Source organism: Dipodomys merriami, unplaced genomic scaffold (assembly GCF_024711535.1).
Source record: "Dipodomys merriami isolate MVZ:Mamm:240054 unplaced genomic scaffold, mDipMer1.0.p SCAF_7, whole genome shotgun sequence".
In the NCBI taxonomy this organism is placed as follows: domain Eukaryota; kingdom Metazoa; phylum Chordata; class Mammalia; order Rodentia; family Heteromyidae; genus Dipodomys; species Dipodomys merriami.
Genome location: NW_027206290.1, coordinates 26,610,493 through 26,623,979, shown reverse-complemented (window position 1 = coordinate 26,623,979; position 13,487 = coordinate 26,610,493). Strand labels below are relative to the sequence as shown.

At 33.9% G+C, this 13,487-nt stretch overlaps 1 protein-coding gene across 1 annotated transcript in view; it reads left to right on the top strand.

The window, feature by feature from the left end:
- Col11a1 (collagen type XI alpha 1 chain) overlaps positions 1 to 13,029 on the top strand; it is a 171,228-nt gene extending 158,199 nt beyond the window's left edge. The window contains exons 63-67 of the mRNA XM_070007851.1: positions 66 to 315; positions 4,636 to 4,748; positions 6,130 to 6,198; positions 9,934 to 10,167; positions 11,583 to 13,029. Of these exons, the coding sequence (XP_069863952.1) occupies positions 66 to 315; positions 4,636 to 4,748; positions 6,130 to 6,198; positions 9,934 to 10,167; positions 11,583 to 11,729 (813 nt within the window). The 3' untranslated portion in view covers positions 11,730 to 13,029. The remainder of the gene's footprint in view (positions 1 to 65; positions 316 to 4,635; positions 4,749 to 6,129; positions 6,199 to 9,933; positions 10,168 to 11,582) is intronic.
- Positions 13,030 to 13,487: the final 458 nt, after the last annotated feature.

Genomic DNA, 13,487 nt, shown 5'->3' with positions numbered 1-13,487 from the left:
AATCACTAAATGTGAAAAGCATTTTACTTTATGGAACTGTGACACTCACATTATCTCATCTACAGGGTCCACCTGGTGAAGTTATTCAACCTTTACCAATCCTGTCACCCAAGAAAACAAGAAGACATACTGAGAGTGTGCAGGCAGATGCAGTGGATAACATTCTTGACTACTCAGATGGAATGGAGGAGATATTTGGTTCCCTCAGTTCTCTGAAGCAAGACATTGAGCACATGAAATTTCCAATGGGCACTCAGAGCAATCCGGCTCGGACATGCAAAGATCTGCAACTGAGCCATCCTGACTTCCCAGATGGTATGTGAATAATACATGGCAAAGCAAACATACTGAGTCACCAAGTTGCTCAAGTGCCTTGTCTGCTCATTAATTCCAGTTGGTGTAATTAATATAGTCTCTCCATAAAACTAAAGCAAACAATTATTATTTCTAGCCTTATAGACTGAAAAATACTATTTGCACTGTGTAGTTCATGATCTTCTTTAAAAATAACAAACCATCCTTGTGTGTTATAGGTTTTATTAAATTGTGACAGGATTATTTTGGATGATTATAACTAACAGATTTAGTTTGCCTTAAAAATAGCTCACAGAATGGAACTTTTATATGCACACACATTTCCATGTTATGGTACAATTGTTACTAGCATATTAACTATATCTGTGATTGTTACATTAAATTATTCATGTTGATATATATTATTATTGATGTATTAATGCATTAACATCAATTATTACAACTGTTCATGGACATATATAAATATGATAAAATAGCAAAACAGATAAACATTTGATATAATAGTTTAACAATAGCTAATGAATAGGATGTTTAAGAATCAGGATAGCTTCAGACAAAAAATTATCTCTTATTGATGCATAAATAACTTACAAAACTATGAGCAGCTTGCATTTGAGCAATAATCAGCACAATTTTTTATGCCTACTGTTTGAGAAGACCTTAAACATCTATCTTTTTTCTGAGGAGAAACCGTTTTAGGTATGCCAAGATAATTAAGTCATACACTTACCAAACTAACTAGCAATAGATAATTATCTGATCTTAAATCTTCTTTTATACGGAAATACTTTGCCTCCTCTTTGCTCCTAAGAAAGTACTGTTTTGCATTATCAACTTGATCCTAACTATGATTTAAAGAACTGAACGCAGATATAAAAGTCCAAGGAGGGGCTGGGAAGGTGGCTCAGTGGTAGAGCTCTTGCCTTGCATGCCTGAGGCCCTGGGTTCGATTCCTCAGCACCACACACGATTTACAGTCGTGTGTGTGTGTGTGTGTGTGTGTGTGTGTGTGTGTGTGTGTGTGTGTGTGTGTGTGTGTGTTTTACGTGCGCGCGTATGCACGCGCATGCCAGTATTAAGACTTAAATTCAGGTCCTGTGTTCTGTCCCTGAGTTTTTCTGCTTAAAGCTAGAGCTCTACCACTTGAGCCACAGCTCCACCTCTAGTTTTCTGGTGATTATTTGGGGATAAGAGTCTGAGAACTGTCTTGCCCAAGATGGCTTCATGCTGCAATCCCCAGAACTGTTTCTTGAGTAGCTAGGATTACAGGCATGATCATCAGCACCAGGCTTAGGTTCTTATTTTTAACAGGAATTATATGATCAAAGACGTAGATGATTTAGTTTGAATCTGACTTGGAAAGTGTCTCTTTCTATTCCCCCAAATAGAAATACTTATAGATCAACAAATTGAATTCCTATAGCATTTAGATGATGATATGGAATATATAACTAGATGGTACGGTCTGTTTTATCTGTCAGAGCTCAGAAGAAGGTAATCATATGCAACTGAAAATCAAATGTGAAAGATGGCATTATAAAGGCATGATTTAAAAACAGAGCAGATAAGAAAACTATCATGACTTTAGTAATGGTAAATTTACTGTGGACTGTATTTCCCAGCACCTTCTATAAAATAGCCAGATTCATTTATCCTCCTATGTACTGATAAAATAAGATTAAATATTTAATTACTCACATATTTATTTACATAGTTGTAAGTACTGTTCTTCATACAGGGATTCATACATGAATAGAAAGAATAATGCCCTTATCTAACAGAATAGAGAAGGGAAACAAACATAAGTAATAGACATAAATGTTGTGATAGTTATTATGCAAATAAGAATTGATATAATATGCTTCCATGTGGATCAATAGAATGTTAGTACTTGAGGACATTTTATTTAATCTAAAGTCTTGAAGAGACAGGCATGCTAAGATTTCCAAGGTCAGTCCAGGAAGTGGGTACAGAAGAGTTGCAGTGTTTTGAAATAAATAATTCCTTGAAATTTTTGTGGAGTTGAATGATCAGTGTAGCTAAAAATGAAACTAACTTGAAGTGGTTTCAGGGGAAAAATAACAAAATATAGTTAATGGCAGCTAGTTAAGAAGCTAATAAACTCCATAAGAGATGATGGTGGCCTGATAAAAGAAATGAATATATAGAGATAAAGTAAATGTAAGATACTAAACTGCGTATATGAACAAAGATACTTTGAAATTATGTTTTTAATATTTGTGTGTGTGTATGTGTGTGTGTGTGTGTGTGTGTGTATCAAGATATCACTATGCAGCTCCAGTAGTCTAGCTGTCTTCATCATCCTTCATCTACCTCTCCAGTAGTGGGATTAAACTCTATCAATACATTATTTGAAAAGCTATCTAGGGATAGTCTTAAGTGGGAAAAAGAAAACATGAGATAAAATTGTTGATTGTATGATTCAAACTTGATATCCTGAAAAACACATGTAAAATTATTGCAGATTTAGTGTGATTATCTGTGATTGATTAAATGATGGGTAATTTTGGTATTCCTGTACGGCTTTCCTGAGAATTTCAATTTGTTTGCTAATATTGTAGTCTTAAAAAGGAATGGGAACAGCTTACACTAAGCAAAGGAGAGAAATATACATATCACCTGACTTGGAAGAAATAGTTGTATTGCCAAAGTTTGTACAGTTCATAAGCTTTATAAACCATGATAATGACAATTTTCCTTGTGAAGGTTAAAAGGTACCATTATCCCAGAATGCTGTGACATTTATGTAATCACTTAATCTCATTAAGAAAAAAAATTAAAAAGGGCTGTGAATGTAGATCAAGTGTTAGGTATGCATGCTTTGCAAGCTTAGGCCCCTGAGTTAAATCCCCTGTATTGAAGGAGAGAAAAGGGAGCTGTTAGCCAAACACTGGTGGCTCACACCTATAGTCCTGTCTACTTAGGAGGCTGAGATCTGAGGATTGTGGCTCAAAGCTAAAAGTAGAGCTGTAGCTCAAATGGCAGAGTACTATCCTTGAGCAAAAAAAAAAGTTTGGAGAGAGGGTCCAGGCCCTGAGTTTAAGCCACTGGTCCAGCAGGAAATATTAGGTAGCTAGGAATAGAAAATAGTGGACCTAACATGTAGCAGACAACATGTGATCCATCATGGTGCTTCTTGATTGCATAGTGCAGTGGGCTCCAGCACAAAATGTTACTTGTTCTCCCATAATGTCCAAGGTCTCTTAAAATCCTACCTCAGTGGTGAGGTGATGCGTGTGCATGACTGGGCATAACTAATCAAATCCACTTCCATACTTAAGCTTGATTGGGCATGGCCAAAGACTCACTTTTATACTCTTACCCAGTGCTAGAGACCAATGGATCCTCATTAACAAATCATATCCCAGGGTAGGAGAGGAATTAAGCACAATATTCCAATGGATTTCTAGCTCTGGGACCCTTCTCTAAAGAGTCTATACTTTCATTTTTAATATACTTGCTATTTTACTATGTTTCACTATCCCTCTAACGCTTCATTTTTACCTAGCAGAAGACTGAACCATACCCCTACACAGTACCACCAAAATAATTTTAAACATTCTCCAAAATTGGAGAATAATAACAAAAAACATGATCAATGAAATTATATACTATAACGTATTCTGTCATGGCTTATTTGAAAATTTGTGTACATTTAGGGTTTTCGTTTGTGTGCTGTTGTTTTTTGCCCTTCTTTTTAATTGAATGAGTTTATAATTCTAAATACAATATTAAATAATTTCTCTATATAAACTGTACCAATTTCAAATTGTATTACTAAAAATAGTAATATTTTGCCCATTTTGGTATTATGTTAAAAAAAAACAGGAATGTTTTGTGTTAAATAAGGTATTCAAGTTACCTGACAAATAGTAAATTTGTTGATGATTAAAGTGCTATCCCCATTTATATATTTGTAGTAGAAGATAATTAAGTATTTGGATTGTGCTTTTGAGAATTCCAGTACTAAACAAATCAATTTGAACTTTAACATTTTGTATGTTTAGTGCTAAATGTTTCTTACATGGAAGGCTGATACCAGAAGGTAAAACTTGAAAAGGATTAATAGCAAAGAATTATAAAGAGTATCTCAGATAGACTGTGGGGGCCATTTGTAAAGATTTGGGGCTGAGAAACACAAGATAATTTACAAACTTTCATATGCCCAAAACATAAGAAGGGAAAGAGATGTATGAAAACTCATTTCCTTTATCTTTCTGATAAAATCTGGTATCTAAAGCATTTCCTTTTGGTATCAATAAATTTTCAAATGGCTTATCTTTCTTCCCTCCCTTCTAGGTGAATATTGGATTGATCCAAATCAAGGTTGTTCAGGAGATTCCTTCAAAGTTTACTGTAATTTCACATCTGGTGGTGAGACTTGCATTTATCCGGACAAAAAGTCTGAGGGAGTAAGTAGCAATCTGTTTTGGTGGTGAATGTTGACAGTTCCTGCCATGTTTTTGCAATATTGAACTAAACAGGAAAATTATACTGTCATAGTTTCATTTATCTGCTTTTCTTACAGGGTAATTAGAACATTTCATTTGCATAAACATGAATATAGCACCAAAGTGATACACAGAGTTAACAAATACTTCTTTCCTTTATTTTCACCCAGATGTATTCTGTAGGCACCTGCTTGCTCTCTAAAATGTTGTGCCTTTCCATGACACAGCTGAATCTCACATTGTAGTGCATGCACAGAGCTCTTCAAAATTACCACATGACAGACCCACAGCTGCAGAGGACACTCAAAATGCAAGATTTTATAAAGAAGGAATCTCATTATCAAATGAATGTTCTCTAGCTTTAGATGTGTTCTTAATTGATCTATTCAAACCAATATTTTTCCACCCAGGACTTGCAACATGTGCGACTTTGTATTTCTAAAGCCTCACCTGAATCATTAATTTAAAAAATGGGTTTTCACTAGTATAATTGTATTTTATAGGTACTTTATAAGTAAGCATTTTTACCTTTTTATTATATTCATAAAACATTTTCTTCTTGTTAAAAAATGAAATACTGTAGGTGTCTACAGCAAGTAGAGCTCCTTAAGGCAGATGACTTTATGTGGTTAATCTTTTCCAGGAGAAAAGTTAAGTTTGTGAATGAAGACTGGGTGGGAAGAGAAAGAGAAAAACAATTTTACTTTCCCAAGCTCACATGACATGTGACAAAGCACAATAGAAGGCCTCTGACCTCAAAGAAATGGGAAATGCCTGCCTTGGATCATTTACTCAAATTTCCCACTGAGAGGTCTCATAAAGTATAGTTGGCTGATTTTTACAAAAAAGAATAAATAAATCAGATCAATGTTAGATCCCACATGGTCTTTCCAGTAGGGAATTTTTAGTCCTTTTTCTGCCAATCACTTTTCCAGATCATGCCTTCCTTACTGGTTAAATATTTTCAAAATGCCTCCTTTTTGCTGCAGAAAGGTGATGCTACCTGACTTGCTGACTGATTCTGAGTGGGATTCTAAGGTTTCTATGGTTGTCCTAAGAGCTCTATTTTTTTTCCCTCCATGTTGGTTCTCTTCCTTCATTTTTTTAACCTAGGAAAGATATCCAAAAGGAAATGACTTAATCTTCTTTACAGGAAATTCACAAGATCGATTTAAAATTATGCTCATTATCCCATTTTGCATAAAACAGAATAGACAGTAATCTTCAACAAGACTCAAAAGCAGATTTGCTAATTAATCCTCCTCAATTTTCTGATCTATCCAGGAGCAATATTGTTTATAATCTTAATTTAGTTACTAATTTTTCTGTTCCTTTTCAACAGGTAAGAATTTCCTCATGGCCAAAAGAGAAACCAGGAAGTTGGTTTAGTGAATTTAAAAGGGGAAAACTGGTATGTTATAACCTCAACATGAAATGGTTTATCTTAACCTCCACCTAATTATTTATCAACAGCTTAGATTTTTTTTGCATGTATAGATTATAATGAACAGGCTCCATGTGATTTTTACTTTATCCATCTGATATCATCTCTTAGATGACTTTGCTACCTAAAAATAATCTAAAGGTTTTAGTATTCAAATACAGGGTTTACATGAAATTTTACTAAAAGTTAGCTTTCTTAATGAATACAAACCATTAGCTAGCTGAGTACATATTATTGAATGGATTTTGTTTAAAGTACAAGATTTAAGTACTATCCTATCCAGTTTTTCTGGCTTCTCCTATGCTAATTTTGTGTTTACTTGAAACCAACTTTATTCTTTTTTCTCGATTTGCATGAAGAATTTTAGGATGTCTGTATGTTTTCTTTTCTCATTGTTATCTTGGAAATGTAGGAACTCACTGATCATAGCTCACATTTACTTAAATAATGCTTTACAATTACTTAATTCACTTTAATCATTTTCCCAAGATATATTCAGATTTGATGCAAAAATTAACTTCATATCAGAAGCTGTTTAAAATTTGTTTAATTAAGGATTATTCAAATTAATGTATTTCCCATTTATTTCAATAATGAATTATTCATTATTCTTTAGAAAGGTATTATGATCCCCTGATGACAACTTGTGTTTATTTTTCTTGAACAAATCTACTCATAATAATGGCTATTAGTGAAGCATTATACCTGAGTTATAATTCTCTAGTTCAATTTTCAAGTTACATACTAAATATCCGTGTTCTTACTTGTGTATGAGTTTTAAAAACATACACAGATGGAACTGTGTTTATTTTTTTAATGTTGTTTTGCATGGCCTACAGTGAGTTTCTCAAAGTTATTTCTCTTAATCTCACAAAGATCTCTATCATCTGGTTAATCAGCAAAGAATACATAAACTGATTTATAAGGAAGCAGTCACAAATAACACTTTACTGAGTTAATCTATAATCTAGATGAATTTAATTTTTTAATTTAAGTTTATATACTTCATCTAAAACCAGAGAATGACAATACGCCCAATAAGATAGTTTATGAATATGGTACAAAGTTTCTTATTTGGTTACTTAAGCATTTATAAAATTTTTTTATCTATTTATATATTATACATTGCTCCAAATATTCAGTTGTGTTATTTTGGACACTATGCTTATGTTGGTGGTAAAATGATAGTAAAGTAAGAATGGACAAAGACACATTTGTGCTGAAAATGAAGCTGTGATATTCACTCAAGATTTGAGTGAATATGTTTTGAAACTTTTGAAAGACTTAGGTAAGATCAGACAAAATAACAGCACTTAGAGACTATACTGCATTGAATTCACTTTAGTCCATTTTCATTATTTTACTTTTCTACCACTTGTTTATGTGTGTGTCAATACTGGGGCTTAGAGTCAAGGTCTGGCTACTGTTTTTTTTAAATAAAACAAACTTTTAATGCATATGAAATACAATTTATCTTATTCAGATTTTTAATAGTCTTCAAGATAGAGGTCTTTTGCTTCCTTGGTTAGGTTTATTCTTAAATATTTTATATTTTAGGCTATTGCAAATGGAATTGTTTTCCTGATTTCCCTCTCAACTTGTACGTTGTTTATATACAGCAAGGCTATTGTTTTTTTGTATATTTTTTATTGGAAAAATGTTGTACAGAGGGGTTACAGTTACATGAGCAAGATAATGAGTACATTTCCTATTGAGTTTTGTTGCCTCCTCCTTTGTTTTTCCCCTACCATTCCTTCCCTCCCACCACAATTACCCCTCCCCCCCCCAAGCTGTAAAGTTCATTTTCAACATAGTGTTTTGTACATCTCATTGTTACAATGGGTCAACCTGTATCCTTATTTAAGCATTTTGTTTTTTCCCTTCCCCTCCCCAAATTAGAAAAATGTATATACAAGATATAGGGCACAACATCAAATACACTGAAAACCAGGGTTATATTGTGGAGGAGGAACATACAAAGAAACAGAAATATTATATGGTACATTATAAATATGTTGGGAACAATAGCAAGAAAGAAAAAAACCACTTATGTCCCTATCTTGGGGCTCATTTTGCTTAACATTATCTTATCTGGTCATATGTACATAGCATTTGACCTTTTCTGCTTGTCCTAGACAGATGCTACTTATTGCAAATAAGGGAAACCATAGAACCTATGTTTCTTTGGTCCTGGCTTATTTAAGCATTTTGTTTTTTCCCTTCCCCTCTTGTATATACAAGATGCAAGGCACCAACATCTAAAACAGTGAAAATAGGAGTTTTACCTGTGGGGGAGGAGCATACTACAAAGAAAAAAAAAGCACATGGTACTTTATAACTATGTTAGAAACACTAACAAGAAAGAAAAAAATATATTTGTGTCCCTATCTTGGAGTTCACTGCTCTTGAGTTCTTGAAAAAAACTGTTGTTGCAGCGTTTATATACAGAGGGGTTACAGTTATATGAGTCAGGTAATGAGTAATGAGAACAATTCTTTTTGAACCATGTCTCCCCTTCTGTCACTTTCGCCCAGTCTTTCTCTCTTATGCCCACCCTCAAGATAACCAGTTCATTTTCCATATATTGTCTATGAGTACCACTGTTGTATTTGCTCACCCTTGATCCATCTTTTCTGTGCCTTCCCTTACCCTCCCCAATACAAACATATTAACAAGCAAGACAAAAGAAAAAGAAAACAAAAACAGCAACAGTGGCAACTAAAAATGTCTGTTGTTTCCTTTCCTTGGAGTTCATTTCATAGAATAACAGTTTATATGATCATATGCACATAGCTATTGAGTCTTGGTCAACCATTCCTATGCATATCCTCCTTTGGCTTCACTGTGTGAATGTCTAGAATATGACTGGATCGAGAAAATGTGGTACATATACCCAATGGAATTCTATTTACCCATCAGAAAGAATGATGTTGTACCATTCATAAGGAAATGGAAAAACTTGGAAAAATTATATTACATGAAGTAAGCCAGAAACAAAGAAATATAGGCTAGAATGGGCTTATTACAAGTAAACACACTGAATGATTAGTGTATATATATATATATATATATATATATACATACACATATATTTATGTATATAGTAATCATATATGTTTACATATATATTTACACACACACACAGGAACATGAAATTATATAGGACTCCTTGAGCTTTGCTCAAAGCTAGCACTTTACTGCTTGAGCAACAGCTACACTTCTCTGGCTTTTTAGTGGTTAATTGGAGATAAAAGTCTCATAACATTTTTGCCCAGGCTAGCTTCAAACTGCAATCCCCAAATTCAAACCTCCTGAGTAGCTAGGATGACAGGCGTGAGCCAGTGCCTGGCTTGTTTTGCACTGTTAAAAAGATGTACAAACATGTGATTATTTCCTAGAAACAGAAGCATTTGCTTTCTGGTAGTGTTTACTGATGAGTAATCAGAGCATGCAAGTAAGATGATTTTGACCAGTTGAGTAAGAGTCACAGTACATGGAGGCAGGGGCTGCAATCCTCAGATCCTAAAATCCCTGTCTCCAGGTGTTTTCTCCATAGTGTCACACATTTTTCATTTGAATAAAATGGTCTGTTGCTTATCTGATGTGTCTGGCATCTCACTTCACTGTCAGCAGTGATTGATTCTTGGTGTCATCAAAGAAGAGTCTTGAGGTGATTTTTATTGTTATTATTTTTATTCCCAGCTTTCGTATTTAGATGTTGAAGGCAATTCTATTAATATGGTGCAAATGACATTCCTGAAACTTCTGACGGCCTCTGCACGGCAGAACTTCACCTACAACTGTCATCAGTCAGCTGCCTGGTACGATGCATCCTCGGGAAACTATGACAAAGCGCTTCGGTTCCTGGGGTCCAATGATGAGGAGATGTCCTATGAGAACAGCCCCTACATCAAGGCTCTGTATGACGGCTGCGCGGTGAGTGTGACCTTTGCCGCCTTCGTTCACACAGCTGGGAAGAAGCTGGGAACCACCCACTTCCTGGGGAAGACAGATTTCTCCCGTGGAACGGATGTTAGTCATTATTAAGAGCTGATGCTTATCACTGACAGGAAGATGCAATGTGTTCACCTAGCTTTGTGCACGGCCGGACACTCTAAAATACATACAGCCATGTATTTTTATGTCATAGAAGGTCAAATTTAAAGTGATGTAGCCTATGCTGCCTTGATCCATGAGTTTAAAATTGACAGAATAACAAATAACCACTCTGTCATCTATACAGTAGAGCTTATTATTTGTCACGTTGCCATATCAGCTTGGAAGCTACTCTCATTTTTGCTCCCATACTCTAGAACACTCTATGCGGATTCCCTGGGTAGCTAATTGCTTAAGCTCCATAGTAATGACTGAAAGGAAATGATGTACAATTAAGTGAGCTTTTGCTTTTTGAAATTTTGAGTTGTCCAGCTATTGCTTAATAAAATTTTGCAGATCAAACAAACACACAAAAAGAAATGATTGGCATATAAGTAAAACCGAGAAACGAAAATGAAGTAAATGGGGCTGGGAGGGTGGCTCAGTGGTAGAGCGCTTGCCTTGCATGCATGAGGCCCTGGGTTCGATTCTTCAGCACCACATAAGCAAAAAGAAAAAAGCTGGAAGTGGCACTGTAGCTCAAGTGGTAGAGCGCTAGCCTTGAGCTGAAGAGCTGAGGGACAGTGCCCAGGCCCAGAGTTCAGGCCCCACGACCGGACCCAAAAAAAAAAAAAAAGAAAGAAAGAAAATGAAGTAAATGAATGACTCAAAAACTGTGGACAACTTTCCTAGTTTAGTATATTGTTAACTACTTGTAAAATCAATATATAGCAATAGAAATATTTTGGCTTTCAACCTCCTATGCTGTGTTTCAATTGTCCTTAAGATAATTTCAATGTACATATGTGTATGTATGATATTATACATATATTGTATATATTATAGATATATTTATATATAATAGGCACATTTTGTAAATTATATGTAGTTATACATATAGGTATAATTTTCAACTACCTATAATAATAAGATTGTATTATTTATATGATGGGATCAGTAGCAACATCAAATTCAACAATAAATCATACTGGTCAATTTAGTAGGATACATTTTAGCAGTGAAATAGTTTGGAGTATAATAGTCACATAATTAAAGCTAAATACTAAATTTAATGATCAACAATAGATACCTGTCACCTGTCATAAAAGAAGTGTTACTACATAATAACTGTCAAATCAGACTTCGTATTCTCTTCTCTGCCATCTTCCTACCCCTATTCAGATGATTAAGAAGAAAATAATGTCTCAACAATGTTAAATAGTGTTGTAACTTTAAATTTCTGCTTAATTTTACAGTCTCGAAAAGGCTATGAGAAGACTGTGATTGAAATCAATACGCCGAAAATTGATCAAGTACCTGTCATTGATGTCATGATCAATGATTTTGGTGATCAGAATCAGAAGTTTGGATTCGAAGTTGGTCCAGTTTGTTTCCTTGGCTAAGACTAAAACAAAGAACACACAAAATCAACAGAAAATATGCCTTGATGCCAACAAACCATTTTATGCCACATGCAAACTTTGAGTAAGGATGGTATAGAATACAATTTGGTATACATACATGTACCAATTAGGAAATACTGATCACCCCAAGAAAGCTTTGGTAATCAAAAAGATATGAGCTAAGGTGGCTGGCATTGAGACAAGGCTAAATCTTGATTCTTGACCTTCATCTCTCCTTTCCCTATTTGGATTTCTTTGGTGCTGTAGAAAAAAAAGAGAGAAAAATTATATATTCCTTAAAATAATGGTGCTCATTCCCGTCCATAAGGACACACTAAAAATGTGTATTAATAAATTGTAATTATTTTATGTACAGTTCTACACTGTTTTCTGTGTCCATTTCCAAAACTTGCACGTGTCTCTGAATTCCATCCAACTTAATTTTTATGAGTGACGGAACTGTGTTGGCAATGAATATTGTAAGACGAAATCAAAAAAAATTAAAAGTTGCAATTTCAGATGACTCTAATTCCCTTTCTTTGATTAATAATAAAATGCTTTTGTATATATTGATGTTGAAGAGTTCAGTTATTTGATGTTACTAAAAGATTTCTCACAGGGCAAAAACCTGAAAAACTTGGGAACATACTCCAATCAACTCTTGTTTCTGATGTTGTGTTTGTTGAATTTCAGCCAAAAATATCACGCATTTTAATGCTTTATTCAATGCTATACCTCAATTTTTTTCCACAGAATTTAGAATTTCACAGGATACTTGTGTATATGGAAAACAAGTGAGTTTATATTTGGACAGGAGAGTATGTCAGAGAATTTGAACAAATGGATATCTCCATTAAAAAAAAAAAGAATCATGTACATTTTCATTTTTTCTCTACTTTATCTGATTTCATTGTCTTCAGTGTGTTTCAGTACTTCAGTGCTTCAGGTTAATATGAAAATTGGAAACTAAACAATTATTAAGGATTTTTGCAATATTAGATTTTTAAACAGCCAACTTTTTGAATTTGATTTGCATATTATGATAGCCTCAAATAATATTTTACTTCCCAACAAATACTTCTTTTTTTCCTTTCAAGATAACTGCATTTATTATTTGACCAACCTAATGGCTAAATACATATGGGTGGACTGTTTTACAACTCAGACTTATTCAAGACAATGAACATTTTCCCACTACAGTATGTTCTTTCAGGTAGCTTGAAATAGAAGAAAAATTAAATATTACATTCTGAACTTGTATCTATTTTAAGTAATATATGTAAGACTGGGAAATAAATGTTTTATTATTTCTTATATGAAGTGTTAAATTAATACCAAACTCCACTGGAGCATTTTCAACTGATAATTTATCACAAAAGATCATACTTGTAATATTGAAATTCAAACGTGCACATTTGTCATTCAGAATTTCTTTTATTTTTGGAATCAATTTTGTAAATGTCCTTTCAAAAAGGGAGATATGAACTTATAAATAAACTCAAGTCTTGTCTACCTGGATTGGTCATTTTCTTTCTTAAATAGCCTCCCAGTTATTCTCTTTTGTAGTAAAGAAATTTGATCCTCTTTCGTGACCATCCAGATTAGAATAATTTTGTACTTATGAAAAATGAATCAATTTCCAGAGACAAGTTGCTTAAATTCTCCTCATGGGTAAAATATTTAACATTATATGTTAATGCTGTCTTTCTATAGAAGAATACTAGATATTTCCAATTTAATAAAAAGATTTTTTAGCAG